At 41.1% G+C, this 17,447-nt stretch overlaps 1 protein-coding gene across 1 annotated transcript in view; it reads right to left on the minus strand.

The window, feature by feature from the left end:
- ephb6 (eph receptor B6) overlaps positions 1-17,447 on the minus strand; it is a 61,340-nt gene that overhangs the window by 33,372 nt on the left and 10,521 nt on the right. The window contains exon 2 of the mRNA XM_079562106.1: positions 7,377-7,441. Within this exon, the coding sequence (XP_079418232.1) occupies positions 7,377-7,441 (65 nt within the window). The remainder of the gene's footprint in view (positions 1-7,376; positions 7,442-17,447) is intronic.

Here is a 17,447-nt window from a genome sequence, read left to right on the forward strand (position 1 = left end):
TATAGGGACAGTTTTCGCTTTAACATCACACAGTTCTGCATATGGATAGGCAAAACAATAAAGGCTGGGATTCAGTAGCTGGATGATAAGCTTATTGATGAGGGAAATTCATCCAGACACGAGGCGAGAATGTAAACTCCACGTAGAGAGGCCCCATAGGTTCGGTAACTGAACTGAGGACTTCTTGCTGTGAAGCGAGATTGTTTTCCACTCAGCCTCCGCGCATCTAGCTCAATACATAGAAAGAAAATCACATAAAGTTGTGACAAAATCCTCATTTTCTTGCCGAGCTGTGGCATTCGCTTCTGTTGACAGGAGGCTTCTGTGTCTCATTTGGGGAGTGTGCTGCATAATGAACACATTTCATCAGGCGCACGGAGGCTTTGAGTAATACAGACACATTACCTTGGGGCTGAAACACCTTTCTGTGAACGAACCGCGTATCAGAAGTGTAAATGTGGACAGCACATGTTTTAGCTCCAATTACGGAGTACAGCTGCGGCAAAGATGAAAAGACTTTGATTTCAGGCAGCGTCGCCCCGAGTGACAAGCAGCGCCTTTTCCGTCGTATCACACAGGAATTATGTATTAGCCCTCATCATCATTATTCTCCCCGCGACAATGGCAGCGGGACAAAAGGTCCTGGCTCCCCCGTCGGGCTGCATTCACTGGACCGGGCTGTTTGTGTGGCTGCGTCGCCCCATGCCCACGGCGACCGCTGCGGATGCTCTGACAGCAGATATGAACAGGAACCTTTGTGGCATCACACATGACGGAGCGCATTCACGTCCAGCCCAATTGGAGGGATGATAAGATCCGTGAGCAGATAGAGGGGTCCCGGGCCCTGTCACTGTAACGGGCTGAAAGGACGGCTCTGCTCTTTCAGCCCGTGATTCATTGGCTGTCAGACGCACAAATGAAGGATGGAAGGGGCATGTCAGAGGCCTGTGGAGCGGGCGAACATTTGTGGGAGCTATAGGGCTGCGACTAAAGATTGTTTTAGTCCATTAGTCACTTTTGATAAGAAGACGAGTCAAACTAATTTACAAAAAAACAAAAAGACTGATTGGCTCTTTTGAACGGCTCCTTAAGGTGAATGGTTTGAACCAGATCTTCTTTTTTTGGGTCAATTTTACCCAGAACTCCCGCGAATGAATGGAAAGAATCAACCCAATGACACAAGTGAAAGCTTTTTGCACTAAGGTCAAGGCTAAAAGCACTAAAAATGAATTGTCAGACAGCTGCAGCCTCTTTTTATGAGTTGTGGCGTGAGATTTTATTCACAAAGACGTTTAATCAAAGCGTAAATTGTGATGTTAGATTATTGAAATTAAAGCAATACTAAGTAACTTGTTAATCTTAATAAATCCTTTTCGTAGTCCCTGTGGGGGTAATACAAGTGTGGATGATTGGAGGGTCTTTCATCAACCCCTGGTGTCTCTGGCCAGAAAACCACAATTGCAACTTGATCGCCACCGGACCGGAGTCACCAATACACACTAATCGAATCACGAAGAAGAAGCTAACTGCGGGCTAACGTCACTTAAACAGTACAACCAAATTTAAGTGAAAAAAATTCCATTGTGTAATTGGATGTACAATATCCCTCTCTCCCTTCGCCTTTTCTGTCAGCGTAGTATTTACTCTCACGGACAATTAATAAGTTAAAAAAACGTAACTTGCTACGACACCTGCAGTTGCGCTTATGGCCTCTAGGGGCAAGAGTTACTTTACTTTAATCTTTATTTGGGACAATGTAGAGACATTAAGATCATAGAAACAGCACCAGATTATAGCTAAATAGCTAGTTTGCGTCTGTAGTCAATGGACAAAAAAAAAAAAGCCAAGATTAAAAAAAGCCAGCGTTTTCAAAGGATGCCGAAGACTTTATCACTAAGTCACTTCATAAACTGCAAAAACAGGATGTATTCTGGAAGTTGGGTGTCACCTAGATTTTAATTTGATCATAAAACGGATTGTATTGTGGAAAAGCTTGAGCTCTGAAAAGACTGCACTTCTGCCATTAACCTCCTTATAGTTCAAGATCTCATTAGCATAGTTGTTGCCTTATGAAATGTAGAATAAAACATTCATATCAAAACTCTTTCAGTAGTTTATTACTGTTATCTGAAATCCCTGACCCCAAACGCGCAGTCCCCCCTTAAACCCCTCATAATGAGCGCTTTTGTTTTGCTTTTTTCCCTCTGCCGATAAAGGCCACATTGGGGAGGAGGGGCGGCTCGAACGTTGGAACAAGGAAGAAAAAGGACAAATAGGGACAACTCATATTTGTGATTTGATTTGAACCGAAATACCAGAGCCGTGCGATCGCTCTGAGGCCGGGAGGAAGCCCTGGATGCAAACACTACAGGACATATGCAAACGCACAACGCAAACAACAGAAAAACTAGTGGTAAGTGTAAAGTAAGACAGACAGAGTGGAGTCTAAGATAACACTTGTGCAGTAGAATAAAATATAGCAACACAAGTAAAAACTGAAGTGGTTCACAGCTTCAGCTCGGTGCGATAAACACACTTTAAGCGTAGAAAGTCTCAGAACTAGGGCTGAACGATATTAGTAGAAGTAACTTGCTATGTGTAATAAAATTGAAATTGATTAAAATTGTAATCGTCCAAACTGAGTAAAAAAATCGTCCATATCGCCCAGACTTAAAAAATACTAGGACCAAAACAAGACATGTTTAACTAAAACTGAACTCTCACATGGCTAAGTTTGCAAAAAGAATGTGTCGTCTCGGTCAGATGAAGACTTAGTTATAGTGATGTTGCAGTATATTGTGGTATTGCATCACCTAATATCACGATACAACATTTTTTTGCGATTTAATGTGCAGCCCGACTGAGATCTGATATAAAGATGGATTATGAGGCGTGACACTGGCCTATAGGCTGTAGGCTCCAGTCCAGAAACTTTTGGATTAAGGGAAAGCCAAACTGGAGAAAATGCACTCCGTTAAAGCAGGTGGTAAGAGGCTAAACATTTCCTAATTTAGTTCAATTTCATCCTTGTTTTGATCCGGATTTTATGTTTAAGTAACACATCGTATTGAAATAATACCTTAATTCTGTTTACTAGTTTGTTTAAGACTGTCAACTTACTCCTTTTGAATGTCTGATGTTATGTTGGAAAGTTAACAAAAACACGTGCTGTAAGTTTAAAAAAACAAGGGTAGGCAAAATAAGCATTAGCTTCAGCCTATACCTTTTCGGTCATTTTGTATGTTATGTTATGAAGAAGTATACTTAACTGAATGTAAATCTTTTGTTATAATTTTGACCGAATAAACTGAAAAAATAAAATAAAATAAAAATAGTTGTATCGCATATCTCAAGTTACTCAATATCATGCAGCCCTGATAGGATTTTCTATTTAAATATTTGAAAGTATATTGTAAAAATATCTCTGAATACATGTAACTCACTAGTAGCCATCTTTGACAATCAGCTGAGGCATGATGACGGCTGGATGATAAAGTTGAAAGAATACTAGGATGAAACTAGGAGAAAAAAGACCCCAAATGCCTTGAGCGAGAGAAAGGATGTTTTATGAAGGGAATCATGAGCGCAGGGTTAAAAAGACGACCGTCCCCTCTCTCTTTCCCCCTTCTCTGTCTCTATTCCTCACCCTCTTTCTCCCATTCCTCGCTGGTCTGCTCTTCTACTTCTCTCAGCTCAGTGCCCCAGGTCAAATAACCATATCTCAGAAGCACTTCCCATCCCAGGGACTGTAAAAAAAAAAAAAAAAAAAAAGAAAACCTCCCATGCAAATGCCCATCTCTCCCTGTCACGCACACACACATGAGCAGGGTAAATAAAAAGCGTCCTTCCTCTGTGCGGCTGTCATCACGGTTCACCAAAACATGAACCTCTAATTAATCAAGCCTCATGTACAATTACGGGGCAGCAGCGAGGGTCACACAGGCGGGGGCGAGAATGGCAGCAGCTCTGGTGTGAGGCCAGATGAAAGGCTGGCCAGATGTTGTACTACTGTGTTTGCTTTGGAGCTTTGAAGAAGTTTGTGGTCGAGGCCTCCAGCGTTTGGATTTCCAATATCTAAATCTGGAAGAGGAAAAGTTAAATGTGCAAAGTTTTGTGTTTTCTGTTCGACATCTTTGAGGAAAACGAAGGGATTTATTAATGACAAAGTTATTACATCGGATCTTCAACAACCTGTGGTGAACTCTTCTCGATTTAAGGCCAGGGACTCATGATTTGTTTTGAAAATTATAACTAAAACATTATTAACCTCTAAACCAAGTACATTTTCTCCAGTTCAGCTTTACCCAAATCTAAAAGCTTACATCATAGGCCAGTGTAATGCCTCATTTGAAAGCTAAGACCTACAAAACTCATTTAAACATACCTTTTTCCTTGTGTTTTTGTGTCATTTGTTTTTACATTGCTCTTCATTGCTTCATCTTCATCTTCTGAGGGTTTTTTGTCATGTTTTCATCACATATTTGTCACATCTTCATTGCTTTTTTAAAAAAAATGTTATTCGTTGTTTGCTTCTTTTCCCCCCCGCATTTTTCTCACTTTTTTGATGCGTTTTCATCCTCGTCTTCATCCAATTTTTGTCACTATTATGTCACTAGTTTTTTCAAGAAGCTTTTAGATTTGGGTAAAGCCAAACTGAAAATGTGCTTGGTTCAGGTGGGGGTTAAGAGATTAAACCAAATCAGTGGTTCTCAAACTGAGAGTCATTTGTCATTTTAGACTTTATTCCTCAAACAACACATGATTTACCTCTAGTTTAGTCATAATGTAATTTAGGTCTATTTTAGATCCTTTTTAGACCTGGTTCAGTCCTGATCTGATCTTGATCAAGGCCTGGTTTTACTGCGAAGGTCAAACATTTTAGGAAGTTTGAGAATCACTGAACAAGATTGATCGTTTCAACAATCTATTAGTCACATTAGGAAGATACACAGTATAATTTCAGGAACCTGTGATGAATAATTCTAACTTTGGGCCAGAGATTACACTGACCAAAAATGTTTATTTATGGAATATTTTTAGCTTTGCCGTATAATTTCGAAGGCTGTATGGAAAGTCGCAGACGGCTCTGTATCTCTGAGCGCGGCCTCTGGGCTCTCGCTAAAGCACAGCTACATGAACGCCGCGTGGTTTAGCTTTGATTTTCGCACGGCAACTCAACAGCCTTTACTGCCGTGATGTTTCCAATACTTGGATAATCCATGGACGGAAAGAGCGAAGGAGGCGTGGTGCACCATGAAGGTAAGACCGAGCGCGAGGAGTGCAGGGCTTCAAAGACGAACGATTGCTCAATATTGCCCCTTTCGCTAACTGTGTTTCACTAAGTTAAAACCAATGCTAACAATCAACAACATTAGACAAGGAACACATACTTCTACTCGAGCAATTTCAAATCTTTTCCCACTGATGAAGTTGCCAGAGGCCTTTGCTGCTTTGCCTGCATTCTCAGATGTACTTTAAATATTTTATAGAGTGCATGAATGTGACAATGACTGCGATGTACAAGTGTAATTAGGAGCCATATTAGGTCTCAGCCACAATCACTCACAGACCAATGATTTTAACTGACCCGAGAGTTGACCCTGGCACTGTCACGCAACCGCACACACACACACACACCCACACACCGAGAGCCTGCTGAGCCGAAGGGGGAACGCAAGACTGCAACGAGGAAACTCAAGAATCTGCAGCTTAACAGTGGCGCAGAGGAGACCGGGAGAGAACTGCCCAGAGCTATTTAGCACCTCAGCACTCTGGCTCCGCAGAAGAAAATAACTGACTTTTATTCACCTTCTAAAGCTCATCTTTTACACGGATCTGTAAGATGTGACTGTGGTGTGGGATGGTTCACTCGAGTCTGAAGCATGTCTGAATCAATGCTGACAGCTATTTTACACAGCATCATACGAGCCATTTCAAGTGGGTCTGTAGCTTTTATGTAGAAATTTAAAAAATTGATGTAAAATCTACTTTTTTGTGCTTTTTAGCCACTTTACATTATTGCACCCTTTAAAACACACTTGGAGTTGTGTTAGAGCCACTCACACATCTTTGAATTATCTGCAGCAGTGTTGGGCAAGTTCAAAATTGTAATATATTTTATATTATTGATTACAGCTTTAAAAATGTAATAAATTTGTATTACATATTACTGTATCAAAAATATAGCTGAGTTACACTGAGTTACTTTTGAGTTACTTTTGGCAAAATGTAAACTGAAAATAGTAAAAATGCCACGAGCAAAAGTGCAGTAGGAGTTTTCTTTTTCCTTCGCTTTCCCCCATTCTCTTGTGTTTTGTAAATGCAGATCTAATGCAGCAGTGTCCAACTTGATTTGGCATGTTGCATGTTATTTGAGGGGAGTTTGGCATTTTTTCATTCATACATTAAAATGTCCTTGTAACTTGAGTTACTTGAAAATTGTAATGACTAATATATTACCCCCAACACTGATCTGCAGTGACTATTCACAGTTCTAGCACAGCCTATCCCACTAACGCAACGCACTGACAGGCAAAAACCTCGACCCTACGCTTGAATTTCGCCCCCTACGCTGCGTTTCAATCAAAATAGGGGAGGATTTTCTGTTGTTTTTTCCTTTTTGAATCGATACCATCGTAATAATACCTGATTTAAATTTGAAAAAAGGAAAATTTGGCCCTCAAAATGCAGGAAATAATGTTTTATTGCTTTATGGACGTAAAAAAAGCTCGCCTGGCCCTACGTTGTGACAAAATCCTGGCAGATGGACATCACCGATGTCCAACAGTACACTACATCCACGGAACTGAGGCAGGGGTTTGTTTATGGACATTTTCTAACACACAAATGTTAGATTAACTTGTCCTCAGCGCTCACTCTTGTAAACATGTTGTTTGAAATGATCACGTGTACAAAGCATGATACCTTTAAAGAATCATAATCGCTCTCTTCTATTTTCGACTGAGGGATTACAAAACACAAAGACTCTGTAAAACCTCTAAACTTTGATATTCTGTTGGTCAGAAAGGCATTCAACAGAAAATGGCGTTCCCCACTATTATGTTAAGCTAATCATAAGGGATAATGAGGAAAGTATATTTGAACAGCGATTCAAAATTGTTATTATTTTTGAGAAATCATTGTTTCCTTAAAAAGTACACAATAAAATTAACACCAACAGCTTTGACTTTCTAACAGGATGAAGCGATAACCAAACTTCACAAGTCCTGTTACTGTTAATTCCTTAAATGTCCTGCAGTGGCCTGACGTGCTTCGCTTTCGCACTCAAAGTTTGGTAACATGTGCGTAACACATTTGATTGGCCTCTTTTCCGTCCCCACAGCTGGAGAGAGCATTACGGTGGCGACAGAGCTTACCCCAGTGTCCGGATACGTGGTCCAGCCCAGCTCCGAGGTCGACTCTGTAGTGTCCAGCAGCATCACTGTCAAAAGAACAGACAGACTGATTATCCTAATATCCATTATGAAATTATGGGCAATGTGTTCACTTAGCACTTTGGTTTCACCCTCAGCGCAAACACCAAAGATGTGCTCGGGCTGCGTGCCTCTGTCAGAACCAGTAAGTGCTTTGCAGCCGTGATGCATTGAGGCGTCATGTTGGAGTGTGTAAAAACGAGTCTGATTGACCTGATGGGGCGCTCCGATTAAAGGTCGTGTCTTCTGACGCTAAAGCCTTAACAGCTTCTGTCGCCTCGTGTTGTGAAGGACTGAGAGAGGCTTTTGTGGTGGCGAGGTCTTCAGCTGAGAGCATTGATTTGATCCGTGCTTTATAAGTTCTTAAGGTTTCAAGGTCACTATGAGTGTAACTTCTTACCCCCTGCCTTAACCCAGCACATTTTCCCCCGTTTGGCTTTACCCAAATCTAAAAGCTTCTTCTTTGCGCCAAAGTAGCGGCAAAAGCAAAAATGAATGCGAAACAAAAGTTCAAAACTATCACCAAAGGAGCAACAAAAACATGACAAAAAAAGTAGGGATGCACTGATATCAGTATCGGTTATCGGGCCGATACCACACTCTTGTACCATAGAATGAAATTACTTTTACTCATACTTATTCATGAGGTCCCGATACCAGAAACCGATACCACTTGACGTGTGGCCGGTGCTCCCACGAGACGCAGCTGAGGAGAGAAAATAGCAACAAACTGGAGAATTCAGTGGAAATACAATATCCCACATAGAGCTGACTTTATTACAGACTACACTCCCTAAATCAGAGTTTGTGCTGGATTTAATGTTGAGCTTGTTGATGATGTTGAGCTGCTGAGCTTAATGTTGTTAGTGCTGCAGTGTGGAGTCTGCAATGTTAAAGAGGGGGTATTATGCTTTTTTCAGCCACATAGCACCAGTCTATAGGACACTACAATGATGACGAAACCTTCTGTTGGTCTGTAAATGCAGTAAATTAGAATAACTGCCTTGTATAAAATTGCTCTTTCAAAATGGCGTTAGCAAATGACTTGAAATAGGCCTCTGTCTCTTTAAAAACCTCTGACCCTTTCCGACACGCCCCCTCCACACGCTGTCTGTGGCATCACAACAACACTCCGCTCGTTGTCTCAAGTATTGAAACTACGATCGGTGCATTTTATTTTTTATTGTTGGAAAGGACCTACTGTTTATCACTTTGTGAACAATGGCCACACAGGATATTATTTGGAGACGAACCTTCCACACCGGACGCTTGGAAGGGGCTCTTGCCTGAAAAATAACCGCTGTTTGGAGGCTATCTCTTTGCATCTGCCATGCCCTATGGATCTCTAACTATACCCCCATGGACGACACCAGGATCTGCAGGAGCCCATACGATTCAAAGACGGACATTATCTGTGCAAGTGGACAATGGTTTTTCGAGGTTACCCGTTAGCTTGTTATAATCGACTACAGCTCATTGTTGATGAAAAGTCTGTAATAAACCACAAATGTGTAAAGCCAGGCTCATTGTGTGATCATCGTAAAGGCTGCTTCGAGTAGTTGCCGGCTTTATTGACGTTATTTGTGCATAATATGCTGCCTGTTTTCAATGAATGTTGTGAAGGTGAAGGTTGTTAGCTTGTCGCGGCTAATAGTGCCTTAGCTCCGAGAGAAACCACTCGGCTACGACTCACTGTAGATGAAATGTGAGCAATAAACTACACAATCAACAAGCCAGGCTCCGTGTGTGATCATCATAAAGGCTGCTTCAAGCAGTTGCCTGTTTTAGTGACGTTTTCAATGCATAATATGCTTGTATTCAGTGAATTTTCCCGTTAGCTTGTCGCGGCTAGCTTGTTAGCTCCGGGAGAAAACCACTCGGCTATGACCCATTGTAGATGAAATGTGAGCAATAAACTTCCAAATCAACAAGCCTGGCTCCGTGTGTGATCATTGTTAAACGGTTCTTTATGTGTGTGGTGGTTTTATTGACTTTATGTGTGCATATCTCTCGTTTTCACGTGATGACTCGAGGTTTAGCTTAGCATTAGCTTTCTCCGGAGGCTCTGTGCATCATCAAGGCCCAGCGCAGAACCAGACACTGAAATAAGCGTTCTTGTCACCGGTTTTAATCCTGGGTGTTTCGGTAACAGAAACACTGATGTGTGTCTTTGTAAAAGTCTGCTGTGGCTCCGGTTCACAACACATGAAGCTAATCATCCATGATGACTCTGTTTACATCTTAGGGCTAGACACTGCGGGGAGGGGGTTCTGCTGAGGAGCAGTGGTTGGTTACTCGCTGGTGACGAAAGGTCGGAGGCGTATCCTGGAGGTCGAGGGCGTTTCCTGAAGGAATCAGGCGTTTTATCCCTAAAATGGCTGCCATCAGAGTTTCTACAGATTACTCGAAAATACGTGAATGTGCCAAGGCAACACTTCAGGCATGGTTTTAATGAGGGAATGACTTAATAACATGATGTAAAGCTTGAAAAAGTCGATTTTGCATAATAGGCCCCCTTTAACAAGATACAAGCTAATGTTGCTAACTAGCCGCTAACTCGCGGCTAACAGCTCTGGCGATTCTTCTGTTTAATGTCCTGGGGCTTATTCATCTGAAAAACTAACCCAGTGACTAAAAAGTACTCAGAAAATCGAAATTAAAGACATATTGTATTGAGCGAAAATGAGCTGCAGCAAAACAATCAAAATGCTGTAGCTACTGGCTAAGTTGCTATAAAAGGAAAATCCACACGAAGCAGTAGTAAAGGCGAAAAGAGATCATTTAGCTGCAGTAATAAGTAACCATCTCAATACTATTGTTAAATACAAATACATAAATGAATAAAGCACAAGCATTGAGGAGCTTTTGAACATGGGCTGCTCTGTCTATGATGAACAGTGCAATAAAAAATGTAAAGTAATATTGAATAAAAAATTAAAGATCTGTTCAATTCTGATATAACTTCTCTTGAAAGTGTAGCCTACTTTACTCAAGGAAATGTAAATGAGTAAATTAACTAATTACAAAGCAATCTGCTGTGAAAAAGTCTATAAACCACTTCAAAAAGTATGTTGAAGAAAATGCCTTGTACTCGTATCGGTAAGTACTGAAATCAAAATATTCGGATCGGTTTTAGAAAAAGGGGTATCGGTGCATCCCTAAAAAAAGCGATGACAGAGTGACAAAAACGTGGCAAAGACACAACAGAAAGCCACAAAAAGCTACAAAAAAATGCTGTAAAAGTGGCAAAAATGTGACAAAGATCCGACAAGTGAGACATAAAGCAATGAAAAAAAAAATTGTATCAAAAAGTGACGACGGCAACACAAGGAAACAGATCCATTTATATCAGCCTTTCAAAATCAGTCTATAGGCTGTGAACTCTCCAGGCAAGAAGCTTTTAGATTTGGGTAAAGTGGAACTGGAGAAAATGTGCTTGGTTAAGGTGGGTGGAAAGATGTTAAATTCATATTTTTTCACATCTTAGGGAAATCAGTGTCAACTTTTAACCAATTGAAAATAAATTCCTAAAACTGCTACATAATAAAATAGTTCTAAACCCACTGTATTCACTTCAGATTCTCTTCGACTTCTCATTTGAAGCGAGTCCAGAAATAGCATTACAGTTCTGCGTTTGCGAGTGCATTTTGACATAATTTGCTTTTACGTTTAAGTGCTTTAAAAAGCTAAAGCACGACGGAGATCTCGGACGCAGACGGCGACTCTGATCTCAGATGCAGCGACTCTCGTGGTGCGTGCAGACACACGGAGTCTCTCACAGAGCCTTGAGTTTTCCATTAGTATTCCAAATCCAAACCGCTTCAGTCTGGCACCGTCTGTGCCGCTCGGCCGTGGAGACGCCGACTGAATGCCCGCCAAAGTTTGTCATGTTCGCAGAGGTGGCAGAAACATCAGGCTTCGGTTTGAGAGGAAAGAACAGATGGAGGTAATGGGCAAAAAGTGCTCTGCGTCTACATTCATTAGGAACAACACTAATCACCTAAAGAGCCCAGCTTCCTCACCAGAGCTAATATTGACAGGTTTGTGTTCCTTTTTCGTCAAATAAGCAAATGCCTTTTTAATTTGGGTCAGCAAAATGTTTGACTGAACTTACTGAAGGGAAATCAGAATCAACATGTCACAAAATATAGATTAAACTGTCCCATTGGAAACTTACCCTTGTTCTTTTTATTTAGTTTGTATTAGTCCAGAACAGATCTAGAGCAGGGGTAGGCAACGTCAGGCCCGGGGGCCAAATCCGGCCCTTCAGCATAGAACTTCCAATAATAATAATAATAATAATAATGCATCGGTATATATATCGGTTTAAATAGTGCTTTTCTGGACACTCTAAGACGTTTTACATTGCACTATTCATTCACTCCATACTCGGTGGTGGTAAGCTACTATTGTAGCCACAGATGCCCTGGGGTAGACTCACGGAAGCAAGGCAACCAGTCAGTGCCATTGGCCCCTCCGACCACCACCAGTCACTCACTCACGCAATACATTCGCTAGGCTTCCTGGTGTTCCCAAACGGTCTCCCATCCAAGTCCTGCCAGGCCCTTCCCTGCTTGGCTTCCATACCGCCTTTGCTCCGCCTTTGGGCAGAGCAAAGGCGGTATGGCCACCAACTTCTGGCCTTCAAGATGAATTTGATAAATATTATTAAGCAAATAAGACATCAAATATTTGCTGAAGTCGGGGGGAGTGGGGGAAGATGAACCCCTTTTGGCTTTCGTGTGTAAAAACAGTATAATATAAATACAAAATGCTACTATTCATAAACATTTTGGATTCAAAAATCGCCTGGAGTATGTTTTTAACCTCTTAACCCCCGCCTGAACCGAGTACATTTTCTCCAGTTTGGCTTTACCCAAATCTAAAAAGCTTCTTGAAAAAAAGCGTTAAAATGCCGTTGAAAATGACAACACCGTGACGAACACAAGAGCAACAAAGAGCGAGAATAAAGTCATGAGAAAACAGGACAAAAAAATGTGACAAAAAAGTTACAGTTTTGAAGGCCTTGGCTTTCAAATGAAACGTTACACTGTTGCTCTGCAGTCAAGAAGTTTTTAGATTTGGGTAAAGCTGAACTGGAAAATGCATTCTGGGGGTCAGAGGTTTTAAAAAAGAAATCCTGGCAGAACATCCCATTACATCATGTATAATGTAAAACAATGGCAGTTGCAGAAAATGTTTCTTTGGGCTTCAATGGTTCGGAACTCGGTGATCAATTCAACTTTTTATTAGCGTTGGTTTTAGTCAGAAAACGAAATGCATTTTCAGAACAGGCTGCCACTGTTTACAAACAAACAATTCCTCTCATTTGTGCTTTATGCGGCTTTCATGCACTTATTCTGTCTTGTCACTCAATCGCTTTCCACAAAAAAGACCTTTTATTCTCGACGAGCAGACAAAGAGCGGTCGTAAACTGTAAAAGAAGAAAAGGATAAAACCTAAACAATAATGACCTCACTGTCACTCTCTCCCAGATTTAAGTGCAACAATTTGTAACTAACACTGCGAGATAGCGTTTCCATCTCTGAACATAAACACTCATCGTTCTAACCGTCTCTAAAACTCCCTTTTACGATCGAACCCACAGATGGATGTCAAATCTGTCATTCTGTCCTTCCTCAGCCCCCCTCCTCCTCCTCCTCCTCCACGGCTGCACCCACGAGACGCTTCTTATGTCAATCTTTCTGAAGTCGCACATTTTTTTCCATGGACGGCCTCCAGGACTTCGACTGATATCAATTGTGTTGAGAAAAGAATACCAACGAACTTACAACGACGGCTCAGACTCTGCCACAGACATCACGAGAAACAGGTTTGAGTTTCTTTGAGCAGCTTGAAAGTCAGCCCAGAGTCACTGCAATGATGGAAAAAAAAAAAAAGACTTAAAGGGGCCACATCAGGCTAAGGGCTAACAATGCCAGTATGGTATTGACATTTTGTTCTAGGTACAACTGGTATCAAAAAAATAAAATAAAAGTATCAGGTACCGAAAAAAAATATTCTATCTTTATAGACCACGTTTTGACCTCTTAACCCCCGCCTTAACCGAGCGCATTTTCTCCAGTGCGGTTTTATCCAAATCTAAAAGCTCCTCGACTGGAGAAGTTACAGCTAAAGGCCAGTGTAACGCCTCATTTGAAAGCTAAGACCTACAAATCTGATTGTGTCATTGTTGCTTTTCCTGCACGTTTTTGTCGCTCTTTTGTTGTGTCTTTGGGGCTTTTCCATCACTTTTTACTTGAGTTTTTGTCACTTGTTTATTATGTTACTTTTGCTTTTTTCCGGCACGTTCTCATCCTCGTTTTCGTTGCTTTTTTTCAAGAAGCTTTTACATTTGGGTAAAGCCAAACTGAAGAAAATGCTTCAGGTTAAAGGAAGTGACTTGGTTGTTTTAGATCAAATAAATGATACACATTTAAAGGAAATAGTCTTTTTATGGAATAAATTAGGGCTGGGACAAAATATCGCATTGTATTACAACATTATTTGCTGCAATACCAAGCATTGATACTTTATCAAGTATTGCAATACTTTCAATACTTGTGTTTGGAGCATTTTTATCCCACACTCCTTAGTTTTCCAGTAACAGTTACAGCACTTTGTAATATTTCGTGTTAATCCACTTTTCAATATTAACACTTCCATAAATGGAAATCGCCTTTGGTTTTTAAACTTTGGATACATGACGGGTTTCTTTTTAAATCATGTTAAGGTAAACATATTACTTATCATACTGTATCGCGTATCGGTTCGGCCCCTGAGTATCAGGATACGTATCAGATCGTGACAAAAATGTATCGTCCCAGCCCTAGAATTAATGAATATTATTGCTCTGTTTTCTGGTTCTCGATGGCAAAATTTTAGTATAGGTATCATAAAAGTATCATTCAGGTATCAGTATCGTAAACCGAGGGCTGGATGTAACGGTATCCAGCCCTAGCCTTGCCTTATTTAAACTGTTTCACTCATGTCCAAGCACCTTATGTTCCACACGATATGAATTACAACAAAATAACAATAACAGGACCTTTAAGCGAGGTAAATGCATGTGTCTTGTATCAGTTCAGCCGTTCACATGTCAGTCTTATATCTAAATTTTAATGCTCCTTGATGCGCAATATTCCCAATACTTGCAAGAAAAATCGCAGAGGTATTTTATTTTTAGCCAAACTGGACAGTATTGACAGTAGCATGGAAACTGTCAGCTGATTTGTTTCCACGCCGCTCGTTTTCACGTTGCCCACATAACTAAATATCATTAGATAACATGTCAAGGATGAAACGCTGGCTCTCTAATCATGGCCTCAATAAACAGTTCCCATTTACATCAGATGTCACGACGCGAACGTGTCATCCAAATTCAATTAACCCTTCGCTCCGGGGCAGAGTTGTGTCTAAATAAAATATGCCCGACTATTTAAACATGAATATTTATGCTAGTTATCCTCCCTCTTACTGGGGCTTGGGGACTTTGGCTGCTCTCTCTCTCTCTCTCTTGAGTGAAGTACGTACAGCCTATATCCTGATTATTTAGAGAGTAAAATAATAAAAAGAATATAGTTTATTACAGGGTTTCTACGGGTGCCAGCAAGTCAAACTGAATTCCATTTTAATGCCTAAATACTATACTTTAAATGCTACAAATGTAAAAAAAAAAAAAAAGCTTGGCATAATTTATTTTGTAGGATTCATAAACATTCATTCAAACGGGGGAAGCAGAGGAGATTCTGATATTCAAAACCAAATTGGACTTTTCAGAAAAATGCTGTTGTGACAGCAGCTGATTTTATTTTAGACCCTGTTTTTTGTATTTTGTGATGAGAGGATGCTGTAACAAAAATAGTAGAGCAATGTCATTGAATGGGTTCTGTCTCAGGAAAAAAAATATTTTCTAAGAACAGGCCACCGTTCTTCCATACTGTGATATGTTCTTACCTGAGCTTAGACGAGTTGCTACGTACCTGTCTGGTCTTTGTGCCCGTGGAAGAGCGTGGTCGCTTCTAACTTCACCCCCCTTTTGGAGCTATAGGAATATACTGGGAGAGGCCAAAAGCTAACAACATCTTTGGTCGTTTTGCGTGACTGAGGGCACGTACAAAGACCAGACAGATACGCATCAACTCGTCTAAGCTCAGGCAAGAACATATCTCAGTATGGGCATTGGGCAATGTCCTAATATGTAGAATGAGCCCAGACCTATTCACCACAACTGCTACGAAAATCCTGTACGGTCACTCAAAAAGTTATATATAATATAATAATAATATAGAAACTGCAGTTACGCGTAAGACCTGAGGTGGCAGTAGCGAGTATAACAATGTCAACTCTCACCCTTCTCTTTAATGCCAGTGTTGAATCAATTTAATGCTTTCTCATCACTTTTATGTTTTCAATTTTGGCATAATTCATTAAATATCTTTTAAAATGCCCTGCAGAAACCCTGTATTAGTGAGACTGAGGACAGGTTAGATTTGTATGGTAGAAGGGGTGGGCCAAATCGTATCGCATATCATTAACGCGATATAGTTTTTTGATATCGTAATTTTTTTAAACCGTTGTGGACACGATATTATTGATGTTACGCTCAGCTCCATCAGAGCAGCATAAACACTCACTGTAGAACACGGGGACGGGTGCTTAAAAAGTAAAATGAAATGAAGGCTGTAAACTGCTTGAGTAGATCATATTTGCGAGGAAATAAGCATGCTGTATAAAAAAAAAGAATAAAATATCACTGAATTAATCTTCTCAATAGGCATGAGGCTGGGATTTTGAATTAATTTGTCCATTGTCAATTATATCGTCAATATATTGTTATTGTGATATTTGTTTTTTATATCGTGATAGAGATTTTAGGCCATAATGCCCTGCCCTATATGGTAGAATCAGCTGTTTTAGTTTGTCAAAATGCAGAATAAATGGTTAAAGAAGATCTCTGTTTTTGCAGGGCTTATGCACATGAAACAATAGGTTCAACACTGCAACATCACTCATGTGGTCAAAACAGTATTTTTTTTATTGATCCAAAAAGTGGTATATCTTTAATTACTGAGCCTTTGTAAGCTCCTGCGTGTTGCCGTTAAGCCATCTGACACTGACATCAAGAACATGAACAAACGTCCTGTGTCATCACGCGCATACTACTAGGGGTTTGTGTCAGCTCAAAAATAGAGGCGCATTTTCCAGCAGTGAAAGCCCTTTTTAAAGACTTAGTGGCTGTCTCCGGCTCCCGCTGCAGCCCACAGTGGGGACTTTCAAACTTGGGACAGCTCTGACTTGTGCTGAGTTTGCGATCTGGACCTGAGTGCCACGTTAATGCACGGCTCTCCCTGTCCGCTCCTCTGTCCCGCTGCAGCCACACAAAGCCACTCCGTCCCGTGTCACTCTGCTGCACGTGTCCATTATTCATCCATAAAGTGACATCTCTGTACCTTCGCCCGTGGACGTACAACGGCGCTCCATTATTGATGCTGTTTCTGTTGTCCGTGTTTGGGGAAGCTTTGTACAAACCGAGAGGGAGAGGGGAAGAGCAGACGATCGAATGCAGAAAGATTATACGAGAATCGGCAGAAGAGGAGGCTGATGGGTTTGTGTTGGTGCATATAAATGTGTTCTTTTTCTGTGTGTCTTTGTTCTCTGTGGGTGTGAAGGCCTTTTCGCTGCTTTTTAGAGGTGACCTGCATTAGCCGCTGGAGTGTTCTCTTCAGCTGAGTGACCCTCTTGGCTCCACTCAGTGTGGCCATGCATACATCCACACTCCACTCATGCCGCTCGTGTCGCGCCTCTCCGGTGCTAGTCGGGGCTACTTCTGCGCACATTTTTCAGGCAATGTTCAGCCTCTCAGCCCGTCCCACGGAGGCTTTGAGTGTTAATATTAACACAAGGGCCTGAGAGTGGAAGCGTGTAATATGCTTTAACAGCAGCCGGTGGGAAGGAGCCTAACTGCACTTACAAAGAGTACAACAAGTTACGCACATGTAAGCGCTCTCACAT

The sequence above is a fragment of the Gobius niger genome (genome assembly GCF_951799975.1).
Source record: "Gobius niger genome assembly, chromosome: 8".
NCBI classification, from domain to species: Eukaryota; Metazoa; Chordata; class Actinopteri; order Gobiiformes; family Gobiidae; genus Gobius; species Gobius niger.